The sequence below is a fragment of the Protobothrops mucrosquamatus genome, unplaced genomic scaffold, assembly GCF_001527695.2.
Source record: "Protobothrops mucrosquamatus isolate PMUCROS unplaced genomic scaffold, P.Mucros_1.0 scaffold4079, whole genome shotgun sequence".
NCBI classification, from domain to species: domain Eukaryota; kingdom Metazoa; phylum Chordata; class Lepidosauria; order Squamata; family Viperidae; genus Protobothrops; species Protobothrops mucrosquamatus.
The window spans coordinates 10592-28337 of record NW_015390010.1 but is presented as its reverse complement, the minus strand read 5'-3'; the positions used below and the strand labels follow the sequence as shown (position 1 = coordinate 28337).

The window sequence follows — 17746 nt, the reverse complement described above, 5'->3', positions numbered from 1 at the left end:
ATGCATAATCAAAATAGATTCTGATGAATTTTGAGGGCATTTCAGTCAGTTATCATTTTTATTCCCCTTTCCCTTTTATTCCCCTCTCCCCCACCCACACTTTTCAAAGCCAGATGTAACATCAACTTCATTTCTTATGATCTCAGAATTCTTGTGACAACAATCTGGGTTTGATAGCTTTGGCTCCAGTGCAGCTTCAGGTCATTTTAGGCTGGATTTGGAGCCAAAAGAGGCCCCCAGCTTCAGCAGTCGGCTGCTTGAGGGAACACCCCCCCCTCCAGATCCAAAGCTGTTCTGAGCAGCTTCAAACTGCTGTTCCAGCTTTGGCTGCTTGGCTGCTTTTACTAGGTTCCAGCTCTGTAGTCATAGGGTTGGGGAGGGGAATGTAAGCCATTTTAATATAGTTGTAAGCTTAATAACATCTTCTAATCAATGTTATTGAATAAGAAATATGCCAAGAGATGATCTATTCTTATAAAATCAGTTACGTCCTTAGTTTGTTACTTTTAGCAAACTTTGTCAGATTTTAAAGTAGCAGGGAGAGGAGGCGCTCCAGAACTGTTAGCCCCAGCTGAAGAATGACATAAAATAATCCAGCTAAAGCTCAGTTTTTTAATTGCTTATACCATATAGAGAAAATCTTGCCAGATTAAAGTAATACAGGTAGTCCTCAATTTACAACAGTTCATTTAGTGAGTGTTCAAAGTTACAATGGCACTGAAAAAGTGACATGACCGTTTTTCGCCATTGTGCCCATTGTATCATCCCCATGGTCATGTGATCAGGATTTAGACGCTTGGCAACTGACTCATATTTATGACTTTGCAGTGTCCCGGGGGCCATGTGATCAGCTTTTTGTGATCTTCTGACAAGCAAAGTCAATGGGAAAATCAGATTCACTTAACAACCATGTTACTAGTAAGTACTAATCAACTGCAGTGATTCATTTAACAACTATGGTAAGAAAGGTGGTAAAATGGGGCCAAACTCACTTAACAACTGTCTCGCTTAGCAACAGAAATTTTGGACTCAATTGTGATCTGTAGTACTCTTATACTCTAACAGATATAACCGTGGGAGATTCTAGAGACTGGCAACCCTAAATCTCTCTTCTTCTGTCTCTGATATAGCTTGAAGTTGTGTTGCCTCTTGTCTCTTGGAATGTTTTCTCTTTTTCCTGGCAAACTGCTGCTTCACTTATAGTCCATCACACTATCTCCCCCTTTTGTAGACATGATCCAGCATAAGAGCCCTAGTACCACTTCCGAATTCTATTTTCAGTTCCAACATTCCCAACCCTAATTCTAAACCCCATGAATTATGTTGTCAGTCCAAAGCTTGGAGCGATAGTCATGGCCATACCTATTCAGAATTATATGACTGGCAAGGAATGATACCCTGAACCAATCAGCATATGTTGCAAGGAAAGGCATGAACTTTCTAAAAGAAAAAAGAAAAAAAGAACTGCAACTAAGTAATCTAAACTGGAAGTGGCTCAAGACTGATTAAAGTCAGAATTTTATCTCATAGTCAAATTATGGACATCACCCCTTGATGATTGATGTAGGTAGAACAATTAACTTGAACAATTTTGAAAGAGGATTTAACAAATTACAAATATGTAAGACTGTTGACTAAGCAGAATCACTATAGCATCCATCAACAGAGGCAGAGGATCTGTTAGTGCTGATTTCTGAGGAACATGAGAAAGGGCTCCTGTTACTTTTATGTAGTGGGATGGAGCAGAAGATATTAGTTATTCATCTGTGTTTATCTTTCTGATGGAGCATTCTGCTGGGGGTGGGGAGGAACCATCAGTTGGAACAGGTATTTGGTATTGATTTTGATTTTGCTAGCCTAGTTCTCTCTCTCCTCCCCCATGACATTTTGTGGTTGAAATGTACTGATTTATTTGAAACTGGTAGCTATATATATATTTTTTAATTGAAATTAGGACCAAGCCACAGTTATTTAATCTCTTGTTCAGCCCTGGAATGTTAACAACAGTAGTAAGCAAGGAGTTGCTAATTCAAGGCAGTCATTTGCATAGTACAACTGTAAATGAGCTTGTTGCATCTTCTATAATTATTTCATAATAATTTCATCTATTCCTGCATGACTTCTGTAATATGAGAAGGAAAGTAATTGTCCCATAATAATCGCCTTCATGTTATTTATGATTTCAGAAGTATCTCCAAGCGTATAATAATACATTTCACTGAATCTACCATGAATTTCTTGCCTAAAGACAAAGTGTAAACCAAGCTAGACATTAAACTGTCTATTATGATGAAAGCCCAGGTCATCCTGAATGTTTCAGAAATTTGCCATGATGGTATGCTGAAATTAACTCCACATTTATTAACTTTAACTAACATCGAGATGAGATAGGGGGTTAATGAAAAAAAAATCATTTTTCTTCTGAAATATCCCTATGGGAGTCAAGATCTAGTAAGTGAATTATTGCAATGTACTTTACTCACTGAGATCAAGGTAAAATGTGAAGTTAATGAAACACAAAGCTTTTTTTCTTCTGAAATAACCTTAAGGAATTCAAGATTTAGTGAATTGTAGCAATGCATTTCTCATCTGTATAATTTTTAATTATCTGTTTCTCCTACATCCACTTATTTTCACAAGTAAAGTACTTTTGGACTTTGTGGCATCATTTTCTACGTGCCATCCTTCTCCAAGCCCCAGAATAGCATTTCATGCAAAAACACATTTTCTGAGAAACAGGAGCTGTCGAGTCAGCAGCTGGGATGAAATCAAGGGTACTGGCAGAGGATTTGAACCCACAGCTTTATAGTCCAGTGCCAAGACTGCTATCTGTTGAACGGCAGTTATTGTTAATTAAATGTGGGTATTCCAAGTACTTCCTTAGAATAATATTATTAATCCTGATCTTTCTATTTTTCTTGAGCAGATTTAGTGCTAGTCTGCTTTTTTCGTGAACTGAGAGCAGATGTCTTTATTTGCTCCTTAATTTTTGTTTCATGTTCTTATATGTGGTTTCTCTTGTGATTCCATCCTATATTACTCTTACAGTCATTATTGCACAGATAATTGTTCCTGTCAAAAGTACTGCCTAAGTCATATCTTGGGTTACAGATTTCCAAAACAATTTTTTATTATTTAGGCATTTAACAATAATCTTGCCCTGCAATTGGGAATCCCCTGCACTGTAATTTGTCAGCTCTATAAAGAGCTGAATTGCACATTTTAAAATGGGTGGGCCTTGTTTTGTTAAGCAGTTTGATTGAATTGGTACATAATAAGGGTTATTAATAGTTTTGCTATATATCTTGATTGCCAGAACATCTGTTATCAAATTAAATGCAAGTAATACTGTTTTTAAATAATTCAATAACTTCCACATATAATTATTTGAATTCCCTCTGGGCCAGTCACAATATTATTTGAGAAAGAGTTACAATGGAAATAATGCTCAAGAATTAAAAGATGTATTTCTGTGATGACAAATACACATTTGTATTTACCAATATATAAATGATTCCTAGAAGCATTCTCTTTTGAGTAATGTGGGTTAGTTTGGTCTGGTCTTCAGTTATACCTTCAAGCCCAACTAAGTTGGGATCTTACCTATTGTGAACACATCAGCAGTATCATCTCCATCCCTTTGGCAGAAGTGAAAGAAGAGATAAAAGCAGAAAGAGAATTGGAAAGAAATTAATGGAAAGATAGAGAAATAAAAATATGAAAAATATAAGGTAGATGTTTTGGGTCCCGTAACTAGTTTTTGATTTTGAAAAGATTGAAAACCACTGCTGTGAATGGTTTTAGAGTAAGTGGACCAAGTTCATCTGAACTATTTTCAGGCCTGGAGTTAATGTATGCTTAAAATAGGATTAACTTCTTGAAGGTTTTTAAAAGTATATGCATATGTATATAATCAAAATGAGGTAAATAAAAATATGTCTTACCTTTTGCTTTCACTGAGTAATCCATCAAAGACAAAAACCACCTGTTGTTTTGTATTATGAAGTCTGTTTAGACAGACAGAGGGGTTTGGCACCTAATTGACTATGAAGTGTTTAGACAGATGTAATTGTGTGGCACCTAATTGTGCTCTTGGAAGCACTGAGATGTTTCTAATTGTGCTGCAGAATCCACTCATAACGCCGCCGTATTGAGTGTTTCAGCCTGCTGCTAGTTTGGCCATTGTTCTATTTGGCTCATTTGTATATATAATCAAGCAATGAGACTTCCATCTTTCTGTGAACAAAAAGAGCTTTCTATTTTGAAAAACAGCATCTGGAAAGAAAGAATTGAGAAATCACATTCACATTGCTAAATCCTGCATCTTCATTGATGATGAAATACTCAAGTTTATGTATTTGCCTTAGTGACGTCTCTAGAAGGAGCAAGGCCATCTTTTATTTTTGGAGAGAGAGGTTTAGAGGGATTGGGATTTTAAAAGTCAAAATATCCTACCAGCAGCTTAGAATCATTTATTTATTATTTATTTATTAATTGTATTTATATCCCGCCCTTCTCCTTTCGGACTCAGGGCGGCTCATAACACAAAAACTGGGCGGAATCATAACACAAAAACAAATATTTTCCATTAAATTTCAAGATGTGATCTTGGGAGCTTTGACGCTGCATGTGATTCAGTATTTTACTAATTAATCAATCTAATCAATTAATTTGCAGATAGAAAAATAAAAGTTATGGAAGGTTGTTCTTGCATGCCAATTTTTTAGGTGTCCAAATCTATGCATTCTATAGCATTGTTAGCTAATCCAGCTGTACCAGACATAATATAGTTAGGCAAAGCAATAATTCTTCTTTATTTCCTGAAGGCAATTTCAGAGATTGGAAATAATGAAATATATTCCAATAATCTGTCCTGTAATAACACATTTGCTAAATTATAGCTTCTGCAATACCTAATCTACATAGACGTTTATCAAAATCTCACCTGAATTATAGCGTGTACAGAAATAATAATGTTCATTAGTTGTAAAAGGCTGCATCATATTGCCTTTTAAATGTAATCCTTATAAAAATGAAAAAAGATTGTAATCTCTCCCTATATCATATTCCAGGAAAGTACATATGGGTAACTGCGTATATATTCTCACGATGTTGGGTTAAAACAATGCAAGCATGAGTAGACAAGACTACAGAGAAATAGTCTGTAGACTATATAAAAGAACTATGTGCTACTTGCCCATTTTTGAAAAAGAAATGATAGAGATGGGGAATTCTCTGTTCACATGGGTGCCAGCACATCAGTGCTGCTCATAATCTTAAAACAGATGAAGACAATGAATCTGATGGAAATTTTGAGTAACAAAATATCAGTTTTGTACAACTGTTAAACTTCCACTGGTCTTCTTTGTATGTTGAAATGCCAAAGTCCTATTAGTTTTAGAGTGCCTTATCTCTTAGTTTAATCTTAGATCCTTGTGATGCCTAAGTGTGTGATTGTTGTCATACAACATGTCTAATTCCTTTGCATTTTCTGTAATAAAAAAACAGTTGGAAGCGTCCTTGGAGGTCTTATAGGGCAATCACCTGCTCAGACAGGAGACTCTGTACCAGGGGTAGGCAACCTTGGCTCTTTTATGACTTGTGGACTTCAACTCCCAGAATTCCTTGGCTGTTTTATGACTCGTAGACTTCAACTCTCAGAATTCCTGAGCCAGCATGGCTGGCTCAGGAATTCTGGGAGTTGAAGTCCACGAGTCATAAAAGAGCCAAGGTTGCCTACCCCTGCTCTATACCATTCTGGACAAATGGATGTCCAATCTCTTTGAAAAGCTCCAGTGATGGACCACCCACAACTTCTGAAGGCAAAAACTATAGTGTCTAGTGGGAAAAGACTGGTTTAATAGAATGTGCGGTATTGTGTTCTATAGTCACTTGCCTGCATCACTGGCGCAGAACAGAGCAGGGACACGGAATGGTGTGAAATCATGAATAAGTTTCACTGATTGCACATCTGTTACAACATGGAAAATCATGGGCTATTCAATAATTATATATTATGTATTATGGTAGTTTGGCTGTACAATTGCACAACCTGGTAAGAACATTTATTTATCATCTATGATTATAATGAAAAACGATGAAAAGTAAAAACAGATTCCAGAGTGAAAGCCAGGTTAGTCATTTGCAATACTACCAGCAAAGAGACCTGGAATGTCCTTTCAAGGGTTGAACAAATTGTTTCCGAATTTCCTGAGTAAATATTTCGCATTGCTTTTCTCTTTTTGAAAGCTTTTTTGCTTTCGTGTTACAATGTTAAAATATACTCTCCTGTCTCAAACTAGAGTCATTTTTTTCAATCTGGTTAACCCAAACTGCAATAGATTTGAGTAATATAAGTTTTGTGCTCTTATTATGCAATGTAATTAATAGGGGCAGCATATTTGTGATAGGATATGCAGAGTCACATGCAACCAACTCTTACCTAAGCATTCATTATTATCTTTGATCTAGTCAAGGTCCACAGAGAGACATTCCTTCACCCTTTATTATAAGGTTGATTATCCTATTGTGAATTTGTGATCAAAACTTTGAGGCCATGGAATTCCAATTTGGTGTGAACAGCCTCCCTCCCAAAAGAAATTAATATACTCTATCATCTAAAATTTCCTTTGTTTATCCTGATATTTCGGCTTTTCAAGGTAGGCCAAATCAGAAACTCACAGGATGGCTATATTCATCGAGATAGGCTATATTATAACAGAATTTGCAAGCCTGATTGTGATTCTTCTTCCCTCCTTTGAGTGAATCGTGGAGGAGTTAGTCTCCCTCTGTTCTTAATACTATCTCCCTTCCCAGGACTTAAGGAATGTTCTGTCCTCTTGATTTACATAATGATTTGTTTTCTGATTCTCTACTCTCCCTTTGTTCAATTGGCTAGAAAATGAAACTCTGCTACTTTCACTAAGTTTGGTCTCAGAGATAACCTCCCCATTTCTTATTTGGCAGCTCTCTCCTGTCACCATCCAGAACAGATTTTGAATGGGAACTGCAAGATTAAAGGGACTTTCCATTGCACCTGCAGACTTCTGGTTACATTACAGTGAGATACCTTTTGTATTGCCACACACCTCTTAAAGCAAAACCTTTGTAGATATAAGTTTCCATACACATGTGAACAAAGATATGGGCGCTAGATTCAGTAATTGATTCTTCTTAAGGATGGCTAATATGTCTCAGGTTCTGACCATTGCAGATTCAATTTGTTGGTGGGGTTTTTTAGAGTTATTAGTAACACATAGTTCCGACACATTTCTAAATTATTTGTAAAATTTCTAGTCTATTTTAAGATTATTAACTAGTGCGTATTCTGAGGGTAATAGCATTACTGCTCTTACTTGCAAAGTTATGTCTGATGTACAAATATATCAGTATTAATTATTTATTAAACTTATTTGTCCTCTAGTTTCACAGCTTCTCTTCATTCATGCTCTCTGAATTGATAAAAAAGTTGTCTGGTGAAATCTAAGTAGTTCGTATTTATATTGTAGATGCTGCTTCCTGTTGTGATCAGCACACCCTGTTCTGTGCATGTAGTGCTTTGGCTAGTCAGATTGGTGTGAAAGATCTAAATACTAAATTAAGTATGGTGTTTTCTTGAGACTCAAGGTTCTTTTCAAAAATTGTAAAAACTACCATGTTTAAAGAACTGAAAATACTATCTGTCAAAGGACAAAAAGAAGCCGTGCTAGCCAACTAGAAACTTTACCCCTTGCGATGACTTTTAAAAATCAGCAAGGTTTGGGAGAGATACATCCCTGAAGAAAATCTTATGGGTTTATCTTAAGTTAGCATTTTAAACTGCTTTAAGCAATTAGCAGTCTCCCCTTTTCCTTAAGGGAAACAGAGAAGAAATTCCATCCCATTGTGTTTTGGAGGAAAGCTTTACAGCAATTGTTTCATCAAACAATTTGGCACTGATCACAGTTATTACTGTGGTTTTACCTCACACTTCTTTAATATCAGGATACAGATAGTCCTTGACATATAATTGTAATTGAGCCTGGAATTACAGTCATGATTCATGGCAGTCATAAATCGAGGTATCATGTGACTGGATTCAGAGTTATGACTGTTTTTTAATGGTGATCATTAAGTGAACGCTGTGGTTGTTAAGTAGGCACCACAGTTAAGTGCATTTATTTTCCCCAATGGGCGTTTTTTTGCCAGAAACTAGAGGTAAACTGGCAAAAACTGTCACAAATTGTGTCCATGTGACCATGGGATGCTGCAAACAGCCATAAATGTGAATCGGTTACCAAGAACCCAAAATGTGATCACATGAACAAAGGGGCTATTGTAACTTTGAAAATGGGTTCTATGTAATTCTGGTATGGTCACTAAGCGATTGGCTGTAAGTGGAGGACTACTTGTAAATCCACATATTTTTTTCTTTATTATAGCAGCAGCTATTAAGCAAATGTATTTTTTAAAAAGAATAAACCAGTAAAAGATTCCATGATATTCCTGCTAACATTTCATAAAGTTCAATTACATTTGAATGCTATTATTAAGGATACAAAATGTGTTTATTTTATTTATTTGACAGTGTTTACAACCCAACTTGATCCCAAAGGGTCCTTGGTGATATTCAACATTATACAAAACAAAAACAAAATAATACATATCTAAATCATAACAATATCAAAAGCAAAAAAATCCCCCAAAGAATACTAAGAATGGGACCCCAAAGAAAACCCAAGATAGGCACTCAGCTGTGATTAAAAGGAACAATCTTTACCTTGCTTACTCAGCAGGGGGAAGGAGACTGAATATACTGTACTTCTGGGGGAGACTAATCCATAAAATTAGGTTGTTACAAACCAGAACTGTTTCGCCCATCATTTTAATCTGTGTATTTTATAACAGCATGATAGAATCTTAAAACTTTAAAAATAAAGCCATTTCACTGGAAATAGAAACATATCAAATTTAAAAGTACTTTTGTAATGGGAAGAATGCTTGTTTGCTTTTATCTTGCAGCTGGAAGACAAAATAAAGATTTTCCATGTAGAGCAGACATGTCAAACTCGCGACGTCACATGACGTCGCACAACATATCCGGCCGGTTTTGCCATTGCCCGCAATGGGGTGGGCGCGGCTTCCACGTGATGCGTCTGGTCCACAGGCTGGCAGTTTGACACCCCTAATGTAGAGGGTGGTAGTGATGTAACTTTTGGCAGGCAATGACTTGATACCAGTTTATTTGTTGTTTGTTGTAAAGAAATGCGGAAATTTGCTGCTATTCTCTTCCTGCTTCCTTCTTTCCTTATTTTTAGTCACTAAAATCAGAAAGAAAATAGAAAAGGAAATGTTTCCTTTGTCCTGTACTGTAATAAACACTTCATTGCCTTAAATCAGTTTCTCTTAAAAATCTACAGCTTGCAACAAACGGCAAGTAGTGCTTTTGGGCCTCCTCCCAAAAGGGCCAAAGACACAACTTATATATCTCTTGTTTATATCTCTCTCCCCTGTTCTTGCATTTCTATCCTAGCTACACCTTCCATTCTCCTCTATTACAGTAGTCCTTGATTTACAATCATTTGTTTAGTGACCGTTCAAAGTTACAATGGCACTGAAAAAAGTGACTTATGACCGTTTTTCAAATTTACGACCGCTGCAGCATCTCCATGGTCATGTGCTCAAAATTCGGGCGCTTAAGCAATTTAGCTCATACTGATGGTGGTCGCAATGTCCCGGGGTCATGTGATCACCTTTTACGACCTTCTGACAAGCAAAGTCTATGGGGAAACCAGATTTACTTAACAACCATGCTACTAATTTAGCAACTGCAGTGATTCACTTAACAACTGTGGGCAAGAAAGGTCATAAAATGGGGCAAAATTCACTTAACAACTGTCTTGCTTAGCAACATAAAATTTGAGCCCAATTGTGCTTGTAAGTTGAGGACTACCCATATAATCCCCTCTTCAGAGTGAGGGTCAAGTGGCAGACAGAGCTTGCATAGGAGACTTGTGCCCTCCAGATGTAATAGATGAACACACAGCAAACACTTAGTCTTGCCACAAGGCAGTGGGAATGTTGCTTCAGTATACTTTTGCATTACACTGATGAGCCTGCACATCTTCTGGCATGAGGGTCCTCTTTTATCATTCCTCATCCATTCCCTCTCTTGTAATCGCACCCTGTGATGGCCATGAGCCACACTTTGAGAAACAATGGTTTAAAGAGTTGAAGAGAAGAGCTCCATGTATTCTCCTATATGGTATGAAGTTTTACCCTTGAATCTGAAGTGTTAATAATGATGATGATGATGATGATGTTGGAAGAGACCTTGGAGGTCATCTAGTCCAACCCCCTTCTCTGGCAGGAAATCCTATACCAGGGGTGTCAAACTGCCAGCCCGCAGGTCAGATGCGTCATGGTGAAATCGCGCCCACCCCATTGTCGGCAATGGAAAAAAAGTCGCAATACATCGCAACATGTCACATGACGTTGCGAATTTGACACCCCTGCCCTATACCATTTCAGACAAATGGCTGTCCAGTCTCTTCTTAAAAACTTCCAGTGTTGGAGCATTCACAACTTCTGGAGGCAAGAGGTTCCACTGATGTTCTCACTGTCAGGAAATTTCTCCTTAGTTCTAGATTGTTTCTCTCCTTGATTAGCATTGGAGGGAATGCCAAGCTCTATTAAGCATGTAAACTAGAAGACAACCCAGTGCCAATTTTTACTTTGGAAGTTCTCCCCATCTTCACATTCTGTATGGCATTGACAGAAAAAAAAACCTTTTTCTTATGTATTGTCTGGCTTTATTATTAGATTGATGAGTGAACTCACTTATTGTTGTATGAATTAAAGCTCGTCTTCTGCCTCATCTTTTTTAATTTCTTTATTTTCTAAAATACGTATGCAATTCACAAAACAATATTCAAACTTTTAAAACTTTCAAAAATAGAAATGAGACAAACTCACACAAACTAAAAATACAAATTTGGGGTGGGTGGGGGGATGTATCTTATATCAATAGTCACTGGTTTACTCATCTTCTGCCTCATCTTATAGTACACCCAATGCAGTGTCCAGGGTTAAATGAATAAACGGTTTGTTGTGTGGACAGAAATCTGTATCCCCATACAAGAGTTGCTATGTATAATTGGAGACAGAATAGAGCCGTGAAATGAATACCCATAGCCTTTTAGGGCTAGATGAAATTACCCTATAACCTCCAGCATTGCTAATTACCGTAGAGAACAACTTGCTTTCTATATATACATTGTTTATATAGTGTACACAGCATTGGTCTGGTGAGGAATAAGTGAGCAGACTGCATGCATCTCACTGGATAGCGTGTTGGCCAACAGCCACTTGAAAAAACTTTTCTACATATTTACACATGGATTTCAGACGGTAATATCAGGCAAGCAGCACAAGCATTTGGGAGAGAACATACACTCCTAATCAGATGTTATTCGCTTTCATTGAAATAAATGTTCTGCCTACAGAACATTTTCACTCTGAGATGATTATTATCAGCGATTACTCTAGTCTATACACTTTAAATATGGAACTACTTGTTCTTTGGGGAAGCCTGTGTTCTCTTACCCTGTTTTGTTGATGCAAAATGAATGCAGGGATGGGATGTGTAGCTGCTCAGAGGAGGGAAGTGTTTAACCTCTCCTTGACCTACTAATCCTCTGTTGCAAATCTTCCTTCTCTGAGTCTGCTTGCTATGTTTCTCAGTCTCTTTGTTGGTTCAATCAGTTTCCCAGTATCACTCCTTGGCTTGTAGAAACAATTACATTTGCAGGAATTTGTAATTGTGTTAGAAAAAGAGCATGGTCACAAAAAATTAAAGACTCACTTTCCCATCATGTTTCTCTTGATGGAGGAATACTGACAGATTCCTATTTCCATGGAAGTATGAGAAAGTATAATTGAGGTTAGAAGGATCTAGCTGCTGAACGCATATTCATAGTGTTTGGCTATTAATTTGCAGAGTTTTTTTTTACTCTGAGGAAAAGTCAGCTATTTTTAATAATAGAATAAAAGTAGTCCTTGACTTGTGACCATTCACTTAACAACCATTCACTTAATAACAGTTTGAATTAATAACAGCCTCAGAAAAGGTTGCTTTATGGCCTGTAAAGTACTTCTGACCTTTGCAAAACATTTTACGCAGACACACATACACATCACATTTGATCATGTGATTGTGATCTGTATACCTCGCAAGTGGTTGCCAAGTACCCCATGATCATGTGATCGTTGTTTTCAATATTCTATGCTGGCTTCCCCAGAAGTTTAATGGGGAAGCCAGCAGGAAAACTTTCAAGCTGCTGCTGCCTCCTGAGAAAACTCCCTCTCGTCTTTCATGGCTGGCTGAAAGACCTGCCTGCTGAAGGATTTCAGCTCCAGGCCAAACCAAACAGTCATAGAGCTGAAATCTCTTGGCTGGCAGCTTGTTCAGCCAATCTCCAGAGAGAAGGATTTCAATTCCATATGAGTTTGGATTGGCCTGAAGCTGAAATTCTTCAGAAGCCAGCTCTTTCATTCAGACCCCATTGATTAGAGGGAGCTAAAATCCAAGCAGGATTTTCAGCTCCTGAATGGTGAGACAGCATAATAAGCTAAGGAATGTGATGTGCCTCATGGGACTTGGGGGCTGGCCCAGGCCACATGTAAGTATGTCTCTATTCGGGTGTTAAAAATATTTTCTTGGCAGGGAGAATTTTCAGCTTTTGAGCAGAGACACACACATGCAGCCTGCATCAAACCTCCTATGGTCTCCCCCAAATCCTTGAGGCACTCTGTGCTCCTTACCTGACACTTTGTCCACTTAATGACTGGGAAGACTGCAATTGCAGTCATTGACCAAAGCAGTCACGGGCTGTTTTGCTTAATGACTGCTCTGTTCAACAACTAGCATTCTAGTCCCAATTGTGGAGGTACGGTAACTCAAGGACTACCTATAACTATATATCTTTCTTATATTTATATAGACCTAGAGCTGGCAACCTTTTTACTGCTAAGCACCACCTTCTCATGGGACTAGACTAGAAACAGGGAGACAAGTCCCACATTACGAACAAAGTCAGCTAGGTGATCCTGGTCCAGTCACTCTCTCTCAGTCTTGGGAAGGAGGCAGTGGCAAACCACTTTCAAGTTATTGCTAAGAAAACTCTAGTGACTTCTCCAGGCAGTTGCCAGGAGTCAAGACTGACTTGAAGACTCTGAAAAGCCCCTCCCCCCCCACACATTATAGATAATTGATTTAGAACAGTAGAAACTCATAACAGGTGAAGAGCATCTCCATGGAACTTTGAGTTAAAAGTGAAATGTGAAAGTAAGAGGGGTAATTCTTTAAAAACAGCATGACTTTTCTTGACCTTCAATGAGGTATGGTATATTCTTCATTCTTAAGTCCTGCTGATGGAAAATTGCCTTTCAGCTGTAGAAGTGCCCTTTGAAAAGTAATCAATGTGGCTTACTTGTAGGTGGACAGCTGGCCAAGAAGCAAACCCAAAACTCCCCTCTTGTTTTCAGGAATCATTCAGAAAAGAGACAGTCTCTGATTGAATCCAGATTGAGCTGTTTCCTGTTAGCGTGCTAACTCAGCTTGCAGTGTCTTATTCCACAAGTCAGTGTTATTGAATGGTTGCCTGCCAAAGCTCTCTTAAAAATTTGGGGGCAGAACTGCTTTAATAAGGCAGACCAAAATTATGCCTTAGATGTTCCTTCAAATGACTTCAAGCATATTGTTGTTGGTAGCTGATAAAATGTACTTTTATTTTTTTAAGCACACAAATGCAAGGAAACATTTTTTTATGTCTCCCCCACAACTGTAGCATTCCTTTCCTCTAGAGAACCATCAAAGCCCAAGTCTGAATATTTTCGGGAAGAGCTTTACTCAAGTTTCTGTTTGAGCCTGAATTAAATAACCAGGTGTGGTAACTTGAATTCTGATTGGTATTTTGGGGTGTATGCAGAGGGTGGGGTGCTATTTCTAAATGCTAACTACCAAACATTATTGGTCAAAGTTATAAACTTGAACTAATGAATTAAATGGAAATGTAGAATGAAGTATATCAAAAGCTTATGGGAATGTTTTTATTTTATTGATTGATTTAGAAGATTTATATGGCCACCCACTCACTCTCAGTGACTCTGGGCATCAGTATTAAAGCCACAATCTGATTTTTATTTCTACAAAGAGAAGAAATACAGTAGGAAAAATAGGAATAAGATACAGAAGAAAAAAATCTCACAGATTAGTGGCATACACATTTAATCAGAGACCTAATGGCTTGATAAATGTTATGGAGATTGTGGCATGTAGAGAAGGAATCTTAATCCCTGCCTTTGCTGCAATAATCATGACTGTCTGCAGTAAAGCTTACTATTGGGAAGCTGGAAATCAAAAAAGCACTTTTTTAGAATAATACATTTTACTAAAAGGCATTCATTAGATGCATGGGATAGCTGGGTTGTTGTTGGATTTAAATTAGGATGAGGTGGGAGGAAGGGAAAGGGAAGATAGGTTATGCAGATACAGGTTACATGTGTAAGGGAGTACAAGTATCTTATAAATTCACAATGGCAATGTGTTACAAACTCATTGTATTTGTTGAGACATTCTGAAATTGCCTGAAAACCTTTGAGTATATGAGTGAATCTCATTTGATGGTCATGTTAACATTTTCCAAAATGGTTATTTCTGAAGTCTACAATAGAAAGTCTGATTGTAGGGAGTTGAAATGCTGTGATATTATGTGGTCCTTGTTTGGAGCTCTGATGTCAAACGTGTGTCTTGTTAATTCTTTTGTACAAAGTTTCCTTGTTTGTCCTACATAGAATCCAGAGGGGGATTGCTGGCAGATGGTGGCACACAGTATATCACATTGGAGCATTAAGCAGAGATATAGTTGTATGAATTTTAAAACATGGAGAGCTGTGTTTTATGTTTTTATGGTGAAATGATGAAAAAGTCTTTCATGTTGCTTTTTCCATTTCACCATAAAAACATAAACACGGAAAGTAGCTCTGCACATTTTACAACTGTGTGCAAATTCGTATAACTGCATACAGTAGTGAAATGTATGCAATGGAAAAGGCCCTTTCACCTCCCTTATCATCTTGATACTGTAACAGAAATTGGAGCTTTTCTCAGTTGGATTCTCTCTATAACATATGCATGGATGCTTTTCATAATCTTAAGTGCTAGTGATGGATCTTCTCTTGAGAGATTGCTGGTGTCTTCTAGAGTAGACCTCGCTGCCTTAAAATACTACCTGATAACGTTTCTTTTCTGGAATCTGTTACCACTAAGGGGATGGACATATATGTTCCGTTTCTAGGAGTATGATCTTGTAATTCAATACAAATCGTGGGAAAAAATTAAATATTTCTCACCTCCTAGATATTGCCTAAGTACTAATCTATTCCCTTTTTCTTTCTTTCCTCTTTTGTTCTCAGTTCCCATCTCCCCAGACTGGTTTATTCATTATCTTTGTGGAAACTACATTGCTGGAAAACAGATTTGTGCACAAAGTTAGCCACATGGTTAGCTGTTTATATGAACAGCTGCCCATGTGGTTTGGCTCAGCAGTACATATGCCAGGTCAGCTTCTTCATGGGTTCATCTTTAAGCATACATTTGATTACTGTGTCTGACACACACACAGTTCATGCCTGCTATATATACAGATATATTGAAATACATATTTCACTAAGATAATGCATACAGAATCTTTGTTTCACAAACAACAGTGGTGTGTGTGGGTTTTTTTAAAGTAAAGACAGATGAAAGATACCACTGCAGACTGCTAGCTCTGCCTCCTAATGTTTGGTGAAGTGTTGACTTCTCCTTTTCCTTATATTTATGGCCAGGTCATGCCATCACACTAGAAGTTTGACTAAAATACCTCCAATGTCCCTTCCGACTCTGCTATTTTGTTATTCTGTTACTGGTTTCCAATGAGCTGGAAATTGTGAGTCCATTTTGCTAGATCAGGGGTGTCAAACTGCCAGCCCGCGGGCTGGATGCGTCACTGACGAAACCGCGCCCATCCCATTGCCGGCAATAGAAAAAAGTCACGATAAGTTGCGACACGTCATGTGATGTTGCGAGTTTGACACCCCAGTGCTAGATGCTTAACTGTGGAAGACCATCTTCTGCAGACTTAGAATGACTGATCTATTTATCTATGAACACTTTATTTACTCAGAATGAGGAGTTTTTGAAAGTCTTTCATGGCTGATCTAAGTTATCTTTGATTCCTATAGAAAAATAATGTAACACTTTTGCACATATTCAAATTAGTTATGACTATCGAATAATTGCTTTTATCTGATGAAATACCCCATCCTATTTGTTAATGGATTAGGGTTCTCTGTACTTTTTTTCTGTCTTAGTTCATTGAAATGCAGATTCCTCATCCATCTCATTTTTTGAAATGAGATCCTACTATGCTGAACCACTGGAGAAAAAAAAATGCCTGCTAATCATTTAACGACAAGAATGAAACTAGAAAGTACAGTATAGTGTCTGATCCCTGAAATACAAATGAAGGAATGTAACATTGCAACCATGGGTTTATTTGAATTATCTCAGCTTTGGGTGTGAAACCTGGGTTGCCTAGAATAATGGTAAAATAATAAACTCCTAGATTTATTTTAAAAAGAAAAAAGCTTAGGGAAAACTTAGCTCTTCAAGAAAGGAAAAATGATTAAAATGTTTCAAGCCAGCAAGCTTTGCTATGTTGAGCAAAGTTTTCTAGCATTCTGATATGTAAAATATATGTGTGGATGAAATTAAGCAGCTCAGATAGGAATGTTGCTAAATGGTAAGGAAGTTAATGAAGTTGCAACAAACCCATCTGCTCTCTTTGAGCTCAGCTTCAATCACAGGGTGTCAAAACTGATTAGCGAGGGTATTCAGCCCTTAAAAGCTGTTGGCCCTTCCTTAGTCAACTGTTATACCATATTCTCTGACTCACAATGCCTGTAGAGTCCAGTTAGATCTCTCAGAATTCATAATGATCAAAAGATGTTTGAATTAGTCTGTGTCATTATTTGTTGTTTGCTTCAGTGTATGCACTCAGCTGCTTTGTGGTTTCCTCTTCTCCAGGTGTTCTCAAGCACCCGCTCTGTTTTGTAACTACTCTAAATCTTCAGACCATTTCATTACACCTAAAAAGATATTGTGTGCAGTCTTATTTCTACCATTAAGAGTTTAATAATTCTCCCCCCCTTTTTTTCCCTTGATTTGTCTATTAACACAGGTTGAAGGGGACCAACTTCCGCCAGGACACACTGTCAGCCAATATGAAACTTGTAAGATCAGGACAATAAAGGCAGGAACTCTAGAGAAGCTTGTGGAAAATCTATTGACAGCATTTGGGGACAACGACTTTACCTACATCAGCATATTTCTGTCAACATACCGAGGATTTGCATCTACAAAGGAAGTTCTGGAATTGCTCCTTGATAGGTAAGAAATGAAGAAAGAGTATATATTTAATAAATTAATATAACAGTTGTTTAAAACAATGGTGTGTTTCAAGAGATTATAATGAGCTGCATATTGGTAGATTAGGGTTTGGTTCTGAACATTCATTTTAAAAGTAAGGGTCTATCATTTGCTATTCCAGTTCTGTATAATCAAGTCTGTGTCTTATTCTGTTCCCAGTATGAATCCACTGTGAGAGCTTAACATTTAATATGCAATATTTAGCAACTCAAGTATCTCAGCATTTATTCCTCAAAG

At 37.5% G+C, this 17746-nt stretch overlaps 1 protein-coding gene across 1 annotated transcript in view; it reads left to right on the top strand.

The window, feature by feature from the left end:
- Window positions 1-17470, top strand: part of LOC107298560 (ral guanine nucleotide dissociation stimulator-like 1) — a gene marked incomplete at its 3' end in the record, with an annotated part of 31183 nt that extends 13713 nt beyond the window's left edge. The window contains exon 3 of the mRNA XM_015827937.1: window positions 17262-17470. Within this exon, the coding sequence (XP_015683423.1) occupies window positions 17262-17470 (209 nt within the window). The remainder of the gene's footprint in view (window positions 1-17261) is intronic.
- Between the last annotated feature and the right edge of the window lie 276 nt (window positions 17471-17746).